We start from the raw sequence: 24,357 nt of genomic DNA on the forward strand, positions 1-24,357 counted from the left end.
ACAAATCAATGTAAAAATATATAGCCAAACCAAACCTCTTTAAATAAAAGCATAAGTCATGTGAATTCTTGAATAACTGGAAGGAAAAAAAAAAAAAAAAAGATATCTTCTTAAACTCTGGACTTAAATGAGGACCTAAAAACCAAAAAAAAAAAAAAAAAAAAAGATATCTTCTTAAACTCTGGACTTAAATGAGGACCTAAAAACCAAGAGAGGAAAATCACTACACATCAATGACAAATCAATGTAAAAATATATAGCCAAACCAAACCAAACTCCTTGCCCTCAATTCTGACTCATAGCAACCCTATAGGACAGAGTAGAACTGCCCCATAGGTTTCCAGGGTTGTAAATCTTTACAGAAGCAGACTGCCTCATCTTTCTCCTGAGCAGTAGCTGGTCGGTGTGAACCACTGAACTGTCAGCAGCTGTGCTTAACCACAGTGCCACCAGGGCTCCACAAAAAGATTCTAAAATTTTAGCTGCTAACCTAAGAAGTTTAAACAAACAAAACAACACAACAAAAATAAAACAACCACCACTACCACCACCAACAACAAATGACATTGTCTTGATGCTACCACTTCAGAGAAGTGATTTTCAGTAAGTCTGGAGTTTGGAGCCAGCAAACTAAATTGTGAGATACAGAAGAAGAAAAATCCTACACAGATCTTCCTAAAATGTTAGAACTAAAGAACTTAAATTAAATCCACCGTTCATAAAGCTTAAAGGGTCAGTAACCTTTTAAACTCCATTTAGTTAGTGTTCTTTCCTTTATTGTGGGAAACCGATGGGATTAGCAACAGTGACCTATTTTTTTTTTTTTTTTTTGAGCTCAAGATGTTTAGAGGTTTAGAGGCTCTTTTTTGTGTGTGGTCTCATAAGTTTTGGGGAAATATCAAGGGGCCCTGGTGGCACATTGGTTAAAGTGCTTGGCTGCTAACTGAGAGGTCAGTAGTTCAAACTGACTAGCTTCTCTGTGGGTGAAAAATGTGTCAGTTTGCTTCCCTAAAGATTACAGCCTTGGAAACACTTTGGGCGACAATTCTACCCTGTCTTGTAGAGTCACTATGAAACAGAATTGACTCAACATCAATGGGTTTGGGTTTTAGTTTGGGGCAATATTAATAGCTCTATGATTGGTGGGAGTATACAGTAAAAAGCAACATGGACACAGCTTCTTTCATACTATTTAAAGAGTATTGGGAAAAGATACCTTAAACAAATGATTTGCACCTGAGGTTCATCTTCAAACTGAATATTTTGATAATGTAAAATATGGAGCCTTAACCTAGTCTAGGAGGGCAGTTCTACTCCCACATCACACTAGTCAGGTAGCAGGCACTTTTGGTTCTAGCTTTGGAAAAATTTTTAGTCACTGTCTGTCATATTGATTGAATCATAGCCATTGAGATAAAGATTTCTGAGCTTCAAAAAAGCCTAAAAACAAACAATTGATGATAGTGATACATCATATAGAACACAGAAAAACCTCAAATCTCAAGTAAGTTTCTCAAAATTTCATTACTTCAAGAAGGATCATTGAAATTGAAATATGGTCAGTTACTGGCGAAAAGAAAAAGGAAATTCTTCCCCTTCCCATCTCAGAAAAAATTCTGGCCTCCTAAGCAAGGTCAGGGAAAATGTTTTCATCACCTAATCATTGACACGGGAGCTCTGGTAGCATAGTGGCTAAGACACTTGCCTGCTAACCAGACGGCTGGCGGTTCAAACCCACCAGCCACTCCTCGGAAGGAAGGTTGGGCAATCCTACTTCCGTAGTGATAACTGCCTCGGAAACTCAAGGAGGGGTCGCTATGAGTCAGGGCCGACTCGACGGCACATAACAACAACAACAACAAATCATTGACACAAAAACAGAAAACCAAACCCACTGTCATCGAGTTGATTCTGACTCATAGCAACCCTCATTGGGTTTCTGAAGTAGTAAATCTTTACGGAAGTAGATTTCCTAGTCTTCCTTCCTTCTCCATAGCAGTAAAATGCCTTAGGCACTGTGCCACTAGAACTCCTTAATCACTGGCAGAATGGCTCTTAGTCTGCAGGCCTGGGACCCTCAAGGTCCTCCAGACTCAAGATAGGGGCTCTGTGAATTATTTGTAATGCTCCCTGCCCTGCAAATGTCAAGTGTACTTACCTCATCCACTGTGCCCACCCAGCCCCTGTGCTGGAAACCCACAGACCTGCAGTGCCTCCCATCCCCCTCATCCATCCTCTTTCAACATATGATCATGGGCCAGTGGCACTCACTACTACCCCATCCCCTGAGCAGGGGACTCATGGACCTATGATGCCTGATCACAGACCTACAGTGCTCACTGCCCCACCAGTCACAGGCCCCAGGAGCCCATGAACCACAGCCACCCACTCCTATGCCCAGCCACCTGTCCTGGGAGTCCACAGAGCAGTGGCACCTCCTTCTCCCTTCAGCCACCTGTGCCAGGGACCCGAGGATTATTGCCACACTTTCCCCTGCATCACCTCTAGTGAATAGGGGTATTCCCTCCCAGTGGGCATGTGTGGACTGGCAGCATCCCTCCTGCTTTGCCTCCTGCACCATCCCCCACCCCCCTCCCACACTGAGAGACTTGCGCCTGCTTCAACCACCCTGTGCAGCCCTACCTACTCAAGACTGTTGGTGAAATTTCATACCACCCACTTGGTGACCAATAGCCCAGGTACCCTCACTCTGACCACCTAACAACCAGAAGTGTGCACACACAACATACAACACAAGGACCAGTGAGAACACTCCCTGCACCCATGTCCAGGTAAACACCTGGGCAGACACATCACATCACCAGAAATGCCAGGTACATCCTCAGTCATCCTGCAAGACCAGTGAACAGATAGCCATGCTCACATATCCAGCCACTACTCCAAATACCCGGAGACAAGTGGTGAGAGCTCCTTCACTTAAAGTGGTGTGTTGAAGTCTCCTACTATTATTCTGAAACTATCTATTTCTATTTTCAATGCTATTAAAGTTTGTTTCATATATTTTGGATTCTTGTCATAGGGTGCATAAACATTTATGATGCCTATGTCCTTTTGTTGCTTTGACTCTTTAATCATTATATAACATCCTTCTTATCTTTTACAGTGGATTATTCTTAAGGTCTATTTGATCAGAGATTGATGTTGCCACTCCTGCTCTTTTTTGGATATTGCTTGCTTGATATAATTGGTCCCACTCTTGGAGTTTTAGTTTATTTACGTCTTTGTGTCTCTTTTAGACAGCATATCGATGAATAATTTTTTGTATTCATTCTGTTACTGTCTCTTTATTAATGTATTTAAGCCATTTACATTCATTGTGATTGTTAAAAGGGATGAGTTTACTACAGTCATTTTGTTGTGTTTTTTGGAGGTTTTTTTTTAGCTTTTTTTGGTTGTTAATGGTTTATTTATTCCACTAATTTGTTGTGCTGAATTTTTGTTTGTTTGTGGATTTTCTTTTAGTTTATTTTATTGTGGTGGATTTATTGAGTCTTTATATTTTTCTTTTTTTTATTTTAAGTTTATTAACTTTCTTTGTGTTTACCTTGAAATTTACCTTTGTCTTCCTAAGTTTAAAGTAGTATCTCCTTGACCTCCTCTCCATATGAAAGTTCTATAATTCCACCATTTATGCCTTTTTGTTTTGACATTATCGTCATTTACAGGTTGACATTTCTGTTTTCTGATTTCAGTCTTTTAGCTTTGTTTTATTTTTGAGAATTCTTTATCTAGGTTGGTGTCTGCCTGATGTTGTCCTGTGTCCTAATCTCAGGTTGCTGTCTGATGTTGGTTCTCTGCCTGAAAGATGCCCTTTAATATTTCTTCTAAGGTTTATCTCATTCTTACAAATTCCCTTGATTTCTTTTTTTCTGGAAATGTCCTAATTTTACCATCATATTTGAGAGACAATTTTGCTGTTTATATAATTCTTAGTTGACATTTTTTTTCATCCAAAGTTGAATATATATCGTCCCATTGCCTTCTTGCCTGTATGATTTCTGCTGAGAAATCAGAGCTTAGTCTTATTGGTTCTCCTTTGTAGGTGACTTTTTTATTTTCATGAACTTCTCTCAGAATTGTTTTTCTACAGTTTTGCCAAGTTTGGTTATTATGTCTTGGGGACTTTCTTTTGTTTTCTATCCCATATGAGGTTCATTTAGCTTCTTAGATAGATGTCTTCTCATCTTTCATGATATCAGGGTCATTTTCTGCCAGCAACTCTTCAGTAATTACCTCTGTGTTTTGTTTTGTTTTGTTTTTGCCTCCTGTTTTGTAATTCAAATCACATGTATTTTTCCCTCTTAGTTGTGTTTAGTGTAATTCTTAGTCTTTCTTCATTCATTTTTCTGATTTTTCCTCAAATAAATGGGTGTCAAGGGATTTGTCCTCTATTTTACTTATTCTATCTTCCGTTGATTCAATTCTGCATGTATGTCCTTCTATTCAGTTGTCTATTTCTGAAATTTTATTGTTAATCTCCTGGATTTCTAGCTCTGTTTTTGTGTGGTTTCTAATTGCCTACTTATTTTGTTATTTTGTTCTTATATTGTTTTGCTGAATTCTTCTATTGCTTTGTCTGTGTTGTCCTTGACATTGTCTGTATTTTCCTTGATCTCTTGGGGAACCCTATCTAGTAAAAAAAAAGTCACCTACAAAACCAATAAGACTACTTTCATAGGAGAAATGTCAACCTGTAAATGACGATAATGTCAAAACAAAAAGGCATAAATGTGGAGTTATAGAACTTTCATATGGAGAGGTCAAGGAGATACTACTTTAAACTTAGGAAGACAAAGATAAATTTCAAGGTAAACACAAAGAAAGTTAATAAACTTAAAATAAAAAAAAAGAAAAATATAAAGACTCAATAAATCCACCACAATAAAATAAACTAAAAGAAAATCCACAAACAAACAAAAATTCAGCACAACAAATTAGTGGAATAAATAAACCATTAACAACCAAAAAAAGCTAAAAAAAAACCTCCAAAAAACACAACAAAATGACTGTAGTAAACTCATCCCTTTTAACAATCACAATGAATGTAAATGGCTTAAATACATTAATAAAGAGACAGTAACAGAATGAATACAAAAAATTATTCATCGATATGCTGTCTAAAAGAGACACAAAGACGTAAATAAACTAAAACTCCAAGAGTGGGACCAATTATATCAAGCAAGCAATATCCAAAAAAGAGCAGGAGTGGCAACATCAATCTCTGATCAAATAGACCTTAAGAATAATCCACTGTAAAAGATAAGAAGGATGTTATATAATGATTAAAGAGTCAAAGCAACAAAAGGACATAGGCATCATAAATGTTTATGCACCCTATGACAAGAATCCAAAATATATGAAACAAACTTTAATAGCATTGAAAATAGAAATAGATAGTTTCAGAATAATAGTAGGAGACTTCAACACACCACTTTAAGTGAAGGACAGAACAACTAGAAAGAACTCAACAAAGATAAAGATTTAAATGCCACAATCAACCAACTCAACCTTATAGACATACACACAGAACACTCCACCCAACAGCAGCAAAGTATACATTCTAATGCACATGGATCATTCTCCAGAATAGACCACATTTTAGGGCACAAAGCAAGCCTCAATAAAATCCCAAACATTGAAATAATACAAAGCATATTCTTTGATCACAATGTTATAAATGTAAAAATCAGCAATAGGAAGAGCAAAGAAAAAACTCAAATACATGGAAACAGAATAACACTTTCCTTAAAAAACTACTGGGTAATAAAAGAAATAAAAGATGAAATAATAATAATAATAAAAATCATAGACCCAAACAAGAATGAAAACATGTCTTATCAAAACCTTTGGGACACAGCAAAAGCAGTGTTCAGAGGTGAATTTATAGAAATAAAGGAACCCACCAAAAAGAAGAAAGAGACAAAATAAAAATGTTAAACCTACAATTCAAGCAACTAGAAAAAAAGCAACAAAAGAAGCCAATGGTCACCAGAAGAAGGGAAATAATAAAGATCACAGGAGAAATAAATGAAACAAACAGAAAAACAATAGAAAAAATCAACAAGATCAGAAGTTGGTTCTTTGAAAGGATCAATAAAATGGACAAATCATTGTCAAACTGACCAAAGAAAGCGGAGAAGAAGCCAATAAGCCAAATAAGAAATGGAATGGGTGACATCACAACAGAACCAACTGAAATAAAAAGTTCATAACAGAATATTATCAAAAATTATATTCCAACAAACTTGCAAATCTACAGGAAATAGATAAATTTCTAGAAATTTCTACCTACCCTAACATAAAGTGAGATGAGAAAGCTGAACAGATCCATAACAAAAGAAGAGATTGAAGTGGTAAAAACAAAACAGAAAAAATTCCCAACACCACCAAAAAAGACCTAGCTGAGACAGCTTCACTGGAGTAGTCTACAAAACATTCAGAGAAAATCTCTCACCAATATTCCACAGACAAAGAAGAAATTCATTCTATGAAACCAGTATAATTCTAATGCCAAAAGCAGGCAAAGACACCATAAAAAAAGAAAATTACCGATCAATATTATTCATGAATATAAACACAAAAATTCTCAACAAAATTTAGCCAATACAATTCAACAACATATTAAAAAACTTAATACATCATGGTCAAGTGTTATTCATACCATGTACACAAGGATGTTCAACATTAGAAAGCCAGTCAGGTGCAGAAGAGTATAAAACAAAAATAAAAGAATTACATAATCATCTCAATCGATGCACAATAGGCAATTGATAAAGTCCAACATCCATTCCTGATCAAAACTCTCAGAAAAATAGGAATAGAAGGGAAATTTCTCAACATTAGAAAGGGCATTTATACAAAATGAACAGCCAATCTTATATGCAATGGAGAGAAAATGAAAAGCATTTCCCTTGAGAATGGGAACCAGACAAGGATGTCCTTTATCAGCACTCTTATTCAACATTGTACTAGTAGTCCTAGCTAGACTAATAAGCAAGAAAAGGAAATAAAGGACTTTCAAACTGGTAAGGAAGAAGTAAACTACCTGTATTTACAGATGATATGATCCTATATATAGAAAATATGAAAGATTCAATAAGAAAGCTACTGGAACTAATAGAAGGATTGAGCAAAATAGCATTATATAAGATCCACATACAAAAATCAACTGGGTTCCTCTATACCAACAAAGAGAACTTTGGAGAGGAAATCGGGAAAATAATACCATTAACAATAGCCCCCTAAAATATAAAATATATCAGAATAAAAATAACCAGGGATGTAAAACACCTATACAAAGAAAGCTGCAAAATACTACTACAAGAAACCTACAAACAACAACAACAACAACAACAAAGATTAACAATCCAATTAAGAAATGGGTAGAAGACATGAATGGACACCTCACCAAAGAGGATATTCAGGGGTCCAGCAAATACATGAAGAAATGCTCATGTCATTAGCCATCAGAGAGGTGCAAATTAAAACAACAATGAGATACCATCTCACCCCAGCACTAATGGCAAAGTTCAACAAGACAGAAAATAACAATTGCTGGTGAGGATGTGGAAAGATTGGGACTTTCATACACTGTTGGTGGGACTGTAAAATGATACAACCACTATGGAAAACAGTATGGCAATTCCCTAAAAAGCTGAAATTAGAAATACCATTTGACCCTGCAATCCCATTACTAGGTATATATGCTAAAGAAGCGGGAGCCAGGACAAGAACATATATATGCACACCCATGTTCATCATACACTATTTGCAATAACGAAAAGGTGGAAACAACCTACATGCACATCAACAGAAGACTGGATAACCAAACTGTAATACATACACCCAATGGAATACTATGCAACCCTGAAGAATAATGTAGAATCTGCAAAACACCACATAACATGGATGAACTTCGAGGACATTATGCTGAGTGAAAGAAGTCAATCCCAGATGGACCAATAATATTATTAGTTCATTACTGTAAAAAGTCAAGGAAAGGTTTAAGGGAACTTTCTTTGTTGGTTACCAGGGGTGGGAGGGAAGGTGTGATAGTTGGAGCTCTGTGTCAACTTGGCTGGACCACAATTCTGTGTGGTTTAAGCAGTTGTGATGTGGTTATTCCCATGATGGGATCAGATGAATATGTTTTGAGCAGCCAATCCATTGAAAGGGAGTTTCCCTAGGGGTGTGGCCTGCTTCCAGTATATTTATGGACATCCTGGGAAAAGAGACACTCTTCTGTGGGTCAGGATTCACAGTGCTGCCTACAACTGTCCATGAGCAAACAATCCACCATTCGGCCTGGAGATCTTGGATTTGTCATTCGTTGGAGTCAACAGCCAGTATATTGCCTGCCAACCTTGAGCTCCTCAGCCCCTGCAGCTGTGAGAGTCGGGAAGAGCCTCCAGTTTGACATTTGATCCAAGAACTTTGGACTTGCCAGCTTCTATAAGTGGGTGGGCCATTTTCCTAAGATAAATTTCTCTTTCTCTCTCTCTATAAGCTTTACTGGTTTTGTTTCTCTAGAGAACCCAGTCTAATACAGAGGGGAGGAAACACTGCAAAAAAAAAAATAAATAAATAAAAAAAAATAATAATAAATAAAAAACAAATAAATAATGCATTGACCCATCTTCACTGCACATAAATTATATTTCAATAAAATGCTTTTTTTTTTAAAAAAAAAGACTATTCTGGGCACTACTCAGATAATTATTGCTAACTTTCTTTATTGCCTGCTGTTTTCCATGCCTGGTCCTAGGCATTTCTGACACAGTTAACTCATTTAATTCTCACAGTAGCTTTGAGAGGAAACTGAAGCATAGATAGATTAAGCAACTTGCTCATAGCAATTAGGCTAGTTAAGGAGCAGAGTCAGAATTTGAACCCAAGCACTACTTCCAGAGGTTAGGCTGTAACCACCAAGCAATATTATCTCAATGTAGAAAATGCAGGATTGAAAAAAAGAAAGAAAGAAAGAAACCTACAAAAATGGAAAAATGTACCATATTCACAGATAGGAAGACTTAACATTGTGAAAATGCCAATACTATCCAAAGCTATTTATAGATATAATGCACTGCCAATTTAAATTCCAACATCATTCTTTAATAAGATGGAAAACTTAATCACCAACTTTATGTGAAAAGGAAAGAAACCCTGGATAAGGAAGGCTTATTGAAGAATAGGAATAAACTAGGCAGCCTCACACTGCCATGATAATCAAAGCAACCAGTTACTGCTACAGTGACAGACACATAGGCCAAAGGAATAGAATTGAGAATCCAGATGTAAATGGACACCTATGGACAGCTGATCTTCAACTTTTGTTTTTAATTAAAACAAAAGAGTACTGCCCAGAATAGTCTTTTTTTTTTTTTAAGCACTTTATTGAAATATAATTTATGTGCAGTGAAACACACAAAACTAAAGTGACATGGGTCAATGCATTATTTATTTATTTATTTATTTATTTAGTGTTTCCTCCCCTTCTATGTTAGACTGGGTTCTCTAGAGAAACAAAACCAGTAAAGCTTATATATATAGAGAAAGAGAAATTTATCTTATAATTTTTCCATTAAATGGGGAAAGAGATGGTCTCTTTAACAAATGATCCTGGCAAAACTGGATGTCTATTTGTAGAAAAATGAAACAGGACCCAGACCTCACACCTGAGGGGTGTGATGGCCCTAATGTAAGGCACAAATAGAATATAAAGCAAAATGAAAAATGTACAAGCAGATGATGAACTAGATAAATGGGACCTCCTAAAAATGAAATACTTATGCTCATCAAGATTTCTCCAAAAGAATAAAAAGAGAAGCTACAGACTGGGGGAAAAAATTGGCTATGACATATCTAACAAGGGTCTGATCTCTACAATTAATAGAAAACTTCAACACCCCAACAACAAAAAGACAAAAAATCTAATTAAAAAATTGGTAAAGGATATGGACAGACACTTCACCAAAGAAGGCATTCAGGCAGTTAACAAACATATAAAGAAATCCTTGCTTTCATTAGCAATTAAAAAAAAAAAAAACCTCTCCTATTGAGTCAATTCTGACTCTTAACGGCCCCCATTGGGTTTCTAAGCCTGTAAATCTTTATAGAAATTGACCACCTCATCTTCCTTCCATGGAACAGCTGGTGGATTTGAACTGCCAACCTTCTGGTTAGCAATTAAATGCCTTACCCACTATACCACCAGAGCTTCTTATCATTAACAATTAGAGAGATACAAATCAAAACTACAATGAGATACCATCGCACTCTGACAATAATGGCATTAATCAAAAAAGAAAAAACAGAAAGTAACAAATGTTGGCAAGGTTGTGAGGACATTGATACTCTTATACATTGCTGATGAGATGGAAAATGGTACAACCACTGTGGAAAATGGTACAGCACTTCCTTGAAAAGCTAGAAATACCATATGATTCAGCAATCCCACTCTTAGGTGTATACCCTAAAGCAATAAAAGCCATGACATGAATAGACATATGCACACCCACATTCAGTGCAGCATTATTCACAATAGCAAAAAGATGGAAAAAACCTAAGTGCTCATCAAGAGATGAATGGATAAACAAACTGTGGTACATACACACAATGGAAAGAATAACAATGAATCTGTGAAATGTCTGATGACATGGATGAACCTTGAGGACCTTATGTTGAGTGAAATAAGTCAATCACTAAAGGACAAATAATGTATGAGATCACTGTTACAAAAAAAGTTCTATACAAAGAAAAAAAATTCTTTAATGGTTATCAGCGGTGGGAGGAGGACAGAGGGAAAGTTACTAACTAGATAGAAGACGTGTTAACAATGGTGAAAGGAAAGGCAATACACAATATGGGAAGAAGCACAACATGCTCAAAGCAGAGGAAGACACTGAGAATAAAGAGCAACTACAGTAATTACTGTAACACACAAAATCCTATAACCATAATATTAACAAAAAAAATTATGAATGGATACATAGGTAGACAGGTATGATAAACAGAGGTGGGACAGTGTAAGTGAGCACACTCATATGCAGATACAGGTTTGCTTGTGAACATGTCTACATACATAATTGTAGGTGCTGTGTGTGTATTAATACAAGAGAGTACACAAAGGGCATAGTCATGGATACTTATCAGACATAACTGAACACCTCTTGGGATGTAGTTCCTAGGCTCCAAGGTGAAGGACCATAGATTTGGGTAACACCTACACCAACTGGCACAACATAGCTTATAAAGACAGTGTTCTGCATCCTTCTTTGGTGAGTAGTGTCTAGGGTCTTAAAAGTTTGTGAGTGGCCATCTAAGACACAATTATTAGTCTCTTCCCATCTGGAGCAAAGGAGAGTGAAGAAAACCAAAGACGCGAGGAGTAACTAGTCCAAAGGACTAATGGACCACATGGACCACAGCTCCATTACCTGAGACCGGAAGAACTAGATGGTGCCTGGCTACTGCCACTCTGACTGGGATCACAAGAGAGGATCCTGGTCAGAGTGGAAGAAAAATGTAGAAGAAAAAATCAAATGCACAAAAAAGACTTCACTTACTGGCCTGACAGAGACTGGAGGAACCCCTGAGACTATGGCTCTAAGATACCTTTATGAGCTGGGCCATTCCTGGAGACAACTTTTCAGCTAAACAGTAGACAGACTCATAAAATAAACAGTAACACCAGAAAGGAATATACTCCTATATATTCCTAGTCCACTTCAAATCCAATGTAGGGCGGCACTGAGTCAAAAATCTGTGTACCTGTCCTTGGGGAGTGTGTGTGACAGGCTAGACTTTCTCGTCACTATCCTGAGCCTTACTCTCTTGTGTTTTAAAGTTGCAAGTGTTTGAACAATATTTTTTAAAAGACTCTGTTTTTTTTCCGCATGATTTTTTCTTCAGTTGCACAGGCAGGTATAGCTAGAGAATGAGGACAATCACCAGAGGTTTATAAAGGATACACACCTAATGTAGTTCTCATTATCTGCATCCATCTCTAATTTAACACTCAATTGTGACTCATTTGTGAGTCATGTCATGCACAAGAAATTATCCAGGGCCCTGATATTCCTTCAGAAGAGGAGACATGATATACATTAATAAGCATAAGTGTGCAAGAATGTAGCTAGCCTTCTTAACTTTTTCAAAACTTACAGAAATATTATAAGTGCTTGTGCTTTGACATATATGAAGGAGCTCTGATGGCATAGTGGATAAGGCATCTGGCTGCTAACCGGAAGGTCAGAGGCTCAAACCTACCAGCGGCTCCACAGAAGGAAGATAGGGTGATCTACTTCTGTAAATATTTACAGCCTGGAAGACCCATTAGGGAGTCGCTATGAGTTGGCAAGGAGCTCTGGTAGCATAGTGGCTAAGGCACTTGACTGCTAATCAGAAGGCTGGCGGTTCAAACCCAGCAGCCACTCCTCGGAAGGAAGATGGGGCAATCTACTTCCGTAGTGATACTGCCTCGGAAACCCAAGAAGGGGTTGCTATGAGTTGGGACTGACTCGATGGCACATAACAACAACAACAACAACAAATGAATTGGAAATGACTTGATGGCAGTGATTTAGTGAGTTTACATATATGATTCATTTTACCATGTTATCTCCACTTCTTATATTGGTTTTTAATCATGTCAGAGTTTCAGGGCTCCAATCCCTTTGAAAGAAGAAAGGTTCCAATATAAAGGAATATTCTCTCTGCTTTCAATCAGGCATGTATTACAGAGGAAGGAATATCAAATACTGTCATTCTGAGAAATGTATGAAGGTCTCTGGGTGAGGTAACCAGTTTGTGCTTCAGTAAATGAGAGGTTGGCGGTTTGAGTCTAACCAGTAGGATCTCAGAATAAAGACCTGATGATAAACTGTAAGATTATACCCACTGACAACCCTGCGGAGCTCAGATACTCTCTGATGCATACGAGGTCCGAATTGACTCAACAACAATGGGTTTATTTCATTATCACACAGCAGAAAAATTATGGGAGCTCTGTAAGTGGGCCAAGGACAAGCTTCATACAGAGAAAATAACATATTTATCTTCCTAGAGTAACAGTAAGGCATTAGAGCAGTAATCAACACCATTATTTTGAACAACATTTGGGACAGGCTGGAACACTGGTGACAGAAGCCAAGAAAGGTTAAAGAATGATTTTGGTACGGGGAAGAAAATAACAGTCTTCCAGATAATCGGAGCACTGTGGCAAAGGTATAATGTTTACCCAGAAGTGTATAATTCTTTCTGCCTTTGCTGTAAAAAAGAAAAAGATAAAGGTTTACTTAGAATTTAGTTTTGTGGGAACAATAGTCTTAGGTAGTCCATGAGTATATCCTGCTTCCTCTTAAATATAAGTGGTAAAAATCCAACAATGGCTGCAAACTCCCCCAATAAGGTGCAATCAAATAACACGGAGATCTGATGTATCAAGGGCCTTAGGACTGGGTTTAATGATTTCCATTCATTTATATAACATTTTAACTTTTTAGATGTTCATATCATACACCATGTTAATTTTAATGTTTATATTGATGTTATGTGCCATCGAGTCAGACCCGACTCATAGCGACCCCTTCTTGGGTTTCCGAGGCGGTAACACTACAGAAGTAGATTGTCCAACCTTCCTTCTGAGGAGTGGCTGATGGGTTTGAACTGCCAGCCTTCTGGTTAGCAGTCAAGTGCCTTAGGCATTAAGCTACCAGAGTTCCTTTCAATTGTTTATAGCAGAACAAAAAGTTATCTTTTTATGAATAGCTTCTCTGTTTACTTGGACATTCTATGACTAAGTAAATGGAGATATGAGGAATTTATGTAGTGTGCACAAAGCCATGCAGTATCAAGTAATTCAATACCATATATCTATATAGCATGTCATTTCCAAAGACTTTCAAGTACATCAATAAAAAACAAAAATGTGATTAGGAATCTAGAAAAAAAATCAGGTCCTGTAAAAATATAAATTAGAATAGAAAGCCAAAACAAGGATTAAAGTATTTAACAATTATAACAATGATTTTCATAAAGATGTTTCTTGATCAACACAGGAATTGAAAACATAGATTTGGACTCCAACCTGGAAGATGGAATCTTACTTCCTCTAATTTCTATGTTTACAAGCTTTGATGGGTTGCTTGACCTATATAAACTTCAGTTTTCTTAACTGTAGAGATAAGAATGTTTAACCACACAGATTTATTGGGAGGATTAAATGAGTTAAGTATTTTTTTTTCTCCTAAAGTGTTTAGTTCAATGTCTGGTGCATACAGACACTCAATAAATGATTCCACAAACAAACAAAAACAAATAAGCAACTTCTTCAATTCATGCATGTGTCTCTGTTTTTAAAGAAGAAAATCGAAAGCTCACGTCTCCCCACTGGTAGAAGAGTTTGGCTGCATTCCACTGCAACTTCTGGTTCCGCTTGTTGCCCACGATGGGAGACCGTCCCCGGGAGAGGCCTTTCTTGGTGATGTTTACATGATGCCCTTTCATCCACTCTGGCCAGTTGCCACGGTTGCAGCGGTGAACAAAACGGGCACATTCCAGGAACAGGGCTGCTCTAGCCACCACAGGGGCTTCCTGAGTAGGATTGTTAAAGTAAGAATAATGTGGGTTTAATGAACAGTAACTTTAAATTGGCCTTAAAGGGAATTCCTGTCCACTTTTGGTTTATTTAAGTCTCCATGTCCTGATTTAATTTGGCTGTATTTCCCAAGATGTTGTCAGCATGGCTAACACAATGGTGGGAAAGCTGACAGAATCAACTCACTAAGGTAAATTTGGATATTGAAGATTTAAGCATTTTAAGTAGGTTTTTGTTTTGTTTTCTCCTTCTCAGCAATAACAAATAATGCCATACCCACTTCTTTGTATATTTAAGGAGCAATTGGGTTTTGAGTATGAGGGGGAAATGGCTTTTGATATTAAGGTGTTATTATTTTTTTCAATAGAGATTTTTTTAAAACAAAATTTCAATGAAGCAAACAAGTATTCAATTTTGGGACTAGTCTTATTTTAAACAACAAGATAGGCAGTGATACCCTCATGAGCAATATAGTCCAATATTCATGACCATGCATACGCTTCAAGGAGATACAATTGCTCATCCATACTTTGTCTAAGAAGATAAATTAGTGCTTACTCGATTTTGCTGAGATAGTCTTTCTTTGTACTTTGTCATGAATAACAGACCAAATTCTAAAATGAAGAAGTATGGTTTCAATTGAAATTATTTGACTAAGAGGAAATTATTTAATTGATATGTGAGAACAGCATTTCTTCAGGGGGGAAAAGATAGCTTCATTTTGTCATCCAAAGATGTGCTTGAAAAACTAACAGACATAGCAGTTTTTTCAGTGTTATCTAGAGCCTGATAAAGATCATATGCTCCCCTGAACTCTTTTAAGCAAAAAAAAAAAAAAAAGAAAGAAAAAGAAAAAGGGTGGTGGTGATGGTGGTGGTGGAGTGGATTGGGAAGGAAGAGTGTAAAGTTTTTGACAGGTCAGGTCAAAAGAAAAATATATACCAAGTACTGATGTATATTTTGACTAGTGCTAGTTTCTAAAAAGTATATCACAATATTATTCATCACTTTAGTGTTGGTTATTTGATAACAGTAGATTACTTAATAAACACAAGTTTTCAAATTGAAATGATTTTTCATCATTTTAAACAATGGCACTCTTAATAATTCATTGATCCAAAATGTTATAATAGAGGCTAATAGATGTTGAGTATCAATAATGTGCCAGTTAACTTTTATGGATTACAGTCCTTTATTCTAATAATAACTGTGTGATCCTCATTTTAAGATTAAAAAAAATGATGTATAATTTATCCACTATCATATAGGTAGGAAGCTGTGGATATAGGATTCAACTCCAGTTCTCTCTGATGCCCAAACATGTGCTAGTTTCTCTTTGGTATGTCTATTGCCTTAGTTTTTATTCATATAAATCTTCCTAAAAGATGATTTCTAGAATGCAGGTTGTTAAATGAACTATTTAAAATGGAACATTATTCTTATGTAATATTATTTTCTAAAAGACAAATATATGATCACACATCAATTTCCTGTTTAAAAATCTACTAGCAGCTCCAGCCACTTAAATCATATAATGAATAAAGATACCTAATGCTTGTAATCCAGTTCCTCTCCCTTTCTATCCATATCTCAAGTGCTCTGTGATCCAATTAACATCAAACTAGTTAGTCTTCCAAATACTACATGCTTTTCATATCTCAGTACCTTTGCATATATTATTTCCCTGGCTTATAGAGCCTTTTAACTCCTTTTCCATCTGGTAAATTCCTACTCAACCTTTAAGAGTCAGTCTTCCTCTGGGAAGCTTTCCTTAGTCCCTTCCTCTTTCAAGCAGAGCTGATTGCTTCGTACTGTTGAATGCCACAGTATCTCATACACACCGGGTGATTTGAGTAAGTCTGCCTATTAAGCATTTCCTCACCATCTATTCTTACATGTAGCCATTGTGAAACACTACAAGAAGATTTATGTAGGGACTTAATTTTACCAACCATATTATGCATTTTCACAACATGCAAATTTAACCAAAATGAAAAGGCAGGATACAAGATGAATGTTAATGGTGATAATCTATCATTAACACAAGATGAACCCCAAGGATGAGAATCCATCTTCAACTGCAGGGGTGCTGATACTTGGAAGCAGGTCACAGGGATAGGATTGAAAATGGCCAGATGACTTTCTGCATGAAGTCCATCAATATTGTAGTACCATAATATACAGGCTAAATGTCTATACTCTTTCTTGTATTAAATCTTTATTTTACTAAACATCTCAGATATGCTAATCCGTGTCTGGAAAAGACTAGAACATCTGTCCCTAAAAAAAAAAAAAAAAAAAAAAATGCAGTTTGTAGGCAAATGATGCAAATATATTCTTAGGCTGTCACATTGTGAAACATTCCCAATATACAAAAACCAAACCCACTGCTATTAAGTTGATTCTGACTCATAGCAACCCCTATGGGGTTCCTGAGGTGGTAAATCTTTATGGAAGTAGATTGCCCACTCTTCCTTCCATGGTGGGTTTGAACCGCCAACCTTCTGGTTAGCAGTCAAATGCCTTAGGCACTACTATGCCACCAGAGCTCCTTATATATAAAGCTACCAATGAAAAGCAATGTGGATTTAATGCTTAATAACAGAACACAGAAACAACACTACTAGAATAGAATTATGTTGTGAATCCAACTTAAGCTAACCCAAATGAATGGAGTGGAGAGTGTTTTTCTTTCCCATAGATATTAGATAGCACATGAGAGGAGTAACAATGGAGGAATGAATAGTCCAAGTTGTGGTATATGAGATTTCCTAGGTATATTGGCTTGCCTTAAAAAGATACTGATTAAAAATGGCATCAGTTCCTTGGGAGGTCTAAGGTGTTTTTTAATGAAAAGCAATTTCAATTCTCTGCTCTTAAATACTTCTCATAGTAAAACTCATAGTAAAACTCAAGTATTATCAGGTATTGTTCTTAAAAAAATTTTAACCTAAGTTTGGAAATGGAATTGAGATCTGTGTGAAAACAATCCCCTTTAGCTACGCAGCACAATATTAAAGGCAGATTTGGTTATTATGATGAGTTTGATCTATGTAAACAGCCAAACCCAGTAATCTTTAGAAACGTTGCTACTCAGTAATATTTGAAAATGGCCCTTTCTGTCCACATTAAGGGGTGAAAACATGATAAATCATATATTGCCTTTTTATTATAATCCTCATGAGTTTAGTGAATGATGACATATTGAAGGGCCCTTCAGTCAATTCCTGGGGTATTCTAGTGTGTGTACTACTTTACAGAAAATTGAGGGGCCATTGAAGTGCAAAGTTAAGAATCCTAACGTGCATCCTAGTTGAAGAGACTTACCCAGCAGCATGTACTAGATTCTCAATATGTGTGAAACAGCACTCAAGGCATCCTAGTGTGGGTCTGGGGAATTATTCTTTGTAAATTCCTTTCAAAGTATAGTTTAGAAAACATTGACTGTAGTACAGGGGTGTGGAATACCTTGGACAGAGGATTCTCTCCAGACATAATGGAAAGTCAGTTTTCCCTGTTTCCATGGAGCTTACCTCTTATGGCTCAGTGCCATCTGAGCCAGCAGCAAAAGATGGAAGCGTGACATAATGAATAAAGATGGGTTCACATCACAAAGACCAACAACACAACGGAGAAAATGAATCAGAAGAATGCTGCATGGCTGGAAAGACCTGCAGACTATCAGAGGCAGAGCTAAAAGTGAACATCCAAACAAAATTTGACATCACTGCCGGACCACAGAGAATTTTGCTGGGGGTCTTGAAATAAAAGTAGGCATATTTAACTTTTCTCTTTCTTATTAAATTCCTTCCCAGATCACCTTTTCATGCTCTTATAAATAAAAGCCACAGATTGGCTTCTATTCCATTACATCATAACTTCATAGTTTCCAGACAAGCAAGAATAATTTTTAACAAGGAAGGCAAAATATTGGGTTGGACCAGATGAGATTTAAAAATTTAAATGTCAAAAATGGTCTAATATGAATTCCATAGGGTTTGTGGTGTTCTCTGCAATGGGGCATGGGTTTCCCTAACCATTCTACAACTAGAAAACTTCAAGTATCAGGCTACTTTCCTTGACTTCCTTTGTCATATTTTCCCTTGACTTTTATAAGATCATTAGGTGTAATGAAGTTTTCCTTTATAAGTGAAGCAGACAATTGGGATACTAATTCATCAGCTGTCTTTTATTTTGCCTAGGGCCCTAGGAAATATTGTTACCAAGATAAAATGGTTAATTGAAGGTTATAATTGCAATACATTCCTTTCCCCAAGGGGATATATATATCTAAAGTTATTACGTGGGAAGAAACTTTGACGATTTTGAAAATTCACATGACAATACTGGACAGGAATTAACTCTTTTTAAAGACTGAATATTTCATGTTGGCCTCCGAGGAACTGCATGAATTATGATTGTTATTAACTTATAGTAAAATATAATGGTACTTGCTGGTACAGGGTATCTGTTTATTTAAAACCTGTGGGAATACATTGTTATTACAGATTTTTGTGAGCTTTGGAACCTAGTTTGCTGGAGGACATATACATGTGAGTCAGTATTTATTGACCCATATTGAGTTCTCTGCCCCACTAATATAATTAACTAACTGGCAGACTGTTTCTTTCCTTGCCCATTTCTACCATAGCTGTGGGCACTTGAAAGGATTCTGATGTCATGTTAGAGGTAGGCATTATTACTCAACACATAGTCTGATCCTACTCATATTTTTGGTATTTTAAAAACCAAATGAGAATTTTATTGCTGACAATATGATGGATTAGGTGTGAAGAGTAGCTTTTCTTGATTTAGAACTTGTAAATATTCTAGATAAAATATTCAAAAACCTCTTTGTCTTGTTTTTATTTGTAAAGTAAGATTGAAGGCCATTGTAGAGTAGAAATTATGAGAAGATGTAACTCCACGGGGGTGAGCTAGTTTAGGAACATTTGCCCTAAAGGTTTCTTCTCTGGGGCATGAGTTTCCAGTGGGTCACACAAGTTAAATGACTGAGGCTCAGCCAGAGTGGGAAGTTAGGTCAGATATTTTACATTAAGCCAGGATCCCAGGTGGGAGACATTCTCAGTGGGTGAATGAAAAAAGACTAGCCCACAGAAGTAAGATTGCTTTGACTCTAGGTAGAATCAAAAAGAAAAACGAAGAAAAAAAAAAAAGGACAAAGTATCTTATGAAAACTCAACCACAGTCCACATCCTCATACAAATCTGGGGTCAGAACAGACTCTCATGCCTAATCAAGGAAAATAAAAAATTAGGATTAAAAATAGATAAAGTAACTACAGATGTTGCAAAAATTAAGAATAAATAAAAATATTATGTCAACTGTATGCCAACAAGGACCTCTGGTGGCCCAGTAGGTAAGGCATTTGGCTGCTAACCAGAAGTCAGTGGTTCAAACCCACCAGCTGCTCCATGGGAGGAAGATGAGACAATCTATTATGTAAAGATGTACAGAATTTTCTAAACCCAATGGGGGTCACTATGAGTCAGAATTAACTCAATGACAGTGGGTTTTTATGCCAACAAATATGAAAATGTAGGTAAAATGGAAAAATCCTGAAAAAATTAAAGGACTTTAAATTGACTAAGGAAAATGTTGAAGTTCTCAAAAATAATCAATTGACATCTGAATTTCCATAGTCTGTAAGTATATCTGTGATTCAGTGCAATTCCAAGAATACATCAAAGGCTTTTTCATGGAATCTGACAGGCTAATTACAAATTCACAAGGAAGAGCAAACAGCCAAGAATAGCCTTGCTATGTTTAAGGGTCTAGTTTTTAAGACAGAGTAGATAGGAAATGGAATAGACTAAGACCCAGAGTCACACCCATGCATATGTGGAATGACCAAGATGGCACTATGCACCATACAGTAAAGGATGAAGTTGTCAATGAGATGGATTGACAGAGTGGCTATGACAATGAGGTCAAACACAGCAACGATTGTGCGGCTGGTGCAGGACCGGGCAGTGTTTCGTTCTGCTGTACATTAGGTCACTGAGTCAGAACTGTATCAGAAGTAATTATGCAGATTTCCTTCTATCTTTATATCATCAATGAGCAATCATAAAATATTTTCAATTACTTGATGAAAAAGTCCCTGCTGGTGAAAATGCATAAATTAAGGTCAAGTTCTTACTATTGGTTTCATAGATGGATTTTGGGGAAAATACATGAAACTTTATGCTAAATTTTATCTATATGTGCATTTCTCTTAGAAGAATGTCCATAGTTTTCATCCAGTTTTAAGAGTCTATGTTCCTCAAAATGTTAAGACTGGCTTATAAAGTGAATGTGTCATATAAATATTCGAAGTTGAAAATTTTCATATTTTCCTAATAAGAATTCATTATGTACTTAAATGATAATGAACATTTGTTAAAAAGATTCAAATGCTTTTCTGGACCATTAAAAATCATTCACAACCACAATATTCTTTATTACATGAGACCATATACATTTAAGTATATTTTCAATGTATCAAGAGATACTCATTCTAATTTATTGGAATAATCTATTTACAGAGAGAGCATATGGTGTTGCTAAAAGAGTCTTGAGTGGAATAGAAGATTCCTCTGTGAGCCCAATTTTATTACTGACTGGCTTATATAACCTTGAGCAAAGTCACCTCAGCTTTGAAGGCTTTCTTTCTCTCATGTGAAAAAAATGTGTGAATGAAAAGTGCTGCTGCCCACTAGAGTCCCTAACATTTTGTGATACAGTTCACAGAGATTTCAGCTCAGCAATCCTGAAAGAGTGTGAGGTCTACACTGTTCCAGTGAGTGAAGGACAATCTGTCAACTCTGCCATTAAGTGCTTATTTGGCTAATAATTTCGAAGGGAAATCTGTAGGGCAAGCTGCCTATATATTTCTCTCAACTCTTCAGTTATGAAATACATTTCTAGTACAAATTGAAATAACTTGATGCATCATTATGCTTTTCCTTAATCTCATTAGGCAGTTGCCTGAGAAATTAGATGCCTCACTTTGTTTAAAGATTTTTTAACAGTAGTTGTGACTTTTGCATTAAGACACAGATGGATCTAACAGCACTTTGGATTTCTTCCATTTAAACGACCTGTAAAGCCCAATACACAATTTGTCATGGTACGTTTGATAATTGTTGAGCTAGCTTCTGTCACTACTTTTGCTTTCTTAATCACATTTAAACTATCAGGTATAAAATATAGCAATACACACTGAATATCAAAGACCAACATTCAGCAATAGGAAACTGGCTGAAAAATCTTACATAATGACAAATCATTATTTTGGGTCATTAGAAGTGTTAATTCTTACATGAAGCCATATTCCCTGCTGGTCACTAAATATCCTGGCAGCAAAAGTTGCACATGCCACAGAAGAATTTCATGAACTATATCATAAAGCTTGGATAACTTTCCGAGGTAAAATATGAGTGGCCAGTGGTCATGTATTCATCATGTATTCATGTTTGAGAAAACTCAGAGAAGGGACTATTTAGAGGTAGGCTTAATATATATATATATATATATATTTTTTTTTTTTCTTTTGCTCTAATAAAAATCTATTTTGGTTTTCCTTTTAATAAAATTAAAATAAAATGTTTATTCCTTGAGTATACTTGGTATATTGTACTCAATGTTTATGCAATGTATGAAGAGTTTGCAAACCAGAATGTAAATAAAAGAAATTGAGAGGCTGAGTTAAAAACTCATATATGAGCCTAGTTTACCTGACAAATACATTTCCTTAACAATATCCATTTTGTACCCTTGAATCCCCTATATGTGTGTCATGGATTGAATTGTGTCCGCCCAGAATATGTATCAACTTGCCTGGGCCATGATTTAGTGATTTGGCAGTTATGTGATGACATAGTCATCCTCCGTGTTGTGATCTGATGTGACCAGCCAATTGTTATAAGGGCATTAGGGTGGGATGCAACACTTTTACTGAGGTGACAGCCCTGAGCCAATGTAAGGGATGATTCCCTGGGGTGTGGCCTGCATCACCCTTTATCTTTCAAGAGACAAAAGGAGAGAGAAGTGAGCAGGCAAAGAGGGACCTCAGTACCACAAAGAAAGAAGATTCAGGATCAGAGAACAACTTTGGACCTGGGGTCCCTGCACTGAGAAGCTCCTAATCCCAGAGGAAAACTGATGCCCAGACACATGGAGATCTCCAAGGAAGGCTGGGCCCACAGATGTTGGAAGGGGACAAGGACCTTCCCCAGAGCCAACAGTGGAGAAAGCCTTCCCCTAGAGCTGGCACCCTGAGTTCAAACTTGTAGCCTCCTAAACTGTGAGAGAATAAATTTCTGTTTGTTAAAGCCATCCACTTGTGTTATTTCTGTTACAGCAGGACTAGAGAACTAAGACAGTGTGTATAATATAATATTCAAAGCTCTTCTGCAGAATATACTTCAACTGATTCTTGTTTCATAGCTTTTCTCTAATTTATAAATAATGAAACCAAGACTCAAAATTTAAAGGACTAATGCATGCTGGATATAAGACTATTGTTGGTATGTTGTTGTGATGTGCCGTCGAGTCGGACCCGACTCATAGCGACCCCTCCTTGGTTTTCCGAGGCAGTATCACTACAGAAGTAGACTGCCCCATCTTCCTTCCGAGGAGTTGCTGTTGGGTATGAACTGCCAGGAATGGCCTACTTTTTTGAGCAGTTGCTATATATCAGGCATGGTGATGAGGGCTTTACATCTAATATCCCATTGAATCTTCACACCAGTCCTAGGAGGTAGGGATTGTATAGCATTACTCTCATTTTACAGAGGTTCACCTAGAAAGTGCCAGAGTGATTTTAACCCAGGCAGTACGTGGAGGCAGTGACTCCACCTACTTGTAACAATATACCTACTTTACTATATGTAAATATCTCAGGGCATATTAAGATTTTTTTTCCCCTTTCTTTCTTCTTTCACTTCCCAACTATTTTGCTCCTTTTGCCACCAATGCTAAGAAAGGTGAAAACAAATACTACCTCACAGTCAGGGTTAGGATTAGGGATTCCTGTTTACCTTCTTCAATAGTACTAATTCGAATGGGGAACAGGATGGGACAAATTCTTCCAACAACTTACTAGATCCAAGGCAGCTGCCAGGATAGATGCATCAGGAATTGTCCCTGGCTCACAGCAGTTTAACAGAAATTGAAAGCGTTTCATGCCTTGTCTGATTGCTCCAAGATTCACCACGTTTTTGCTTTTTCCTCCATCTTGATTGGTAGAAAGATGGTCGTCGAAACTATGGCACCCTGTAGGGGTTATTCCATGGTGGAGGAAGGAAGGAGAGAGACTGTAGTGATCACAAATTTAAAAAGAGTTTCAAAGATACAACAATGTGTTTTCTTTAGTATAAGCCTGAAAACTTCCTACATCCGCCCACTGCTTGATTTGCACATACCCAGACTTATGGAAATCTGATGATCCATGGCATATGAACATGCAGTTCTTTACATAAGTATGTAAACATAGGGTGTGATCATCTGACTACTGGATCTTCTCTCTAATAACTGGTAGGAGCTCTCAGTGTGTTTAAAATTGTTCTTCAACCACCAACTTTTGTTTCTTATGGAAGATGAAATCACTGTGCAATTTTAGATCTGCTATAATAAATTGATACCAAGGATGGCATTGTGGTGAAAGCAAAAACTTTTTCTCATAGTTACACTGCAAAGAATCACTGAACTATTGGGGTTTTAAAGGACTTTAGAGG

At 36.7% G+C, this 24,357-nt stretch overlaps 1 protein-coding gene across 1 annotated transcript in view; it reads right to left on the bottom strand.

Annotated features, from left to right (window-relative positions):
• UNC80 (unc-80 homolog, NALCN channel complex subunit) overlaps positions 1 to 24,357 on the bottom strand; it is a 282,090-nt gene that overhangs the window by 137,633 nt on the left and 120,100 nt on the right. Inside the window, exons 22-23 of the mRNA XM_042782808.1 lie at positions 23,724 to 23,896; positions 14,401 to 14,613 (exon numbers count right to left, since the gene is read on the bottom strand). Coding sequence (XP_042638742.1) covers positions 14,401 to 14,613; positions 23,724 to 23,896 — 386 coding nt within the window. The remainder of the gene's footprint in view (positions 1 to 14,400; positions 14,614 to 23,723; positions 23,897 to 24,357) is intronic.

The sequence above is a fragment of the Orycteropus afer genome, unplaced genomic scaffold, assembly GCF_000298275.1.
Source record: "Orycteropus afer afer isolate SDZICR_OR568_19922 unplaced genomic scaffold, OryAfe1.0 scaffold00002, whole genome shotgun sequence".
Taxonomy (NCBI): Eukaryota; Metazoa; Chordata; class Mammalia; order Tubulidentata; family Orycteropodidae; genus Orycteropus; species Orycteropus afer.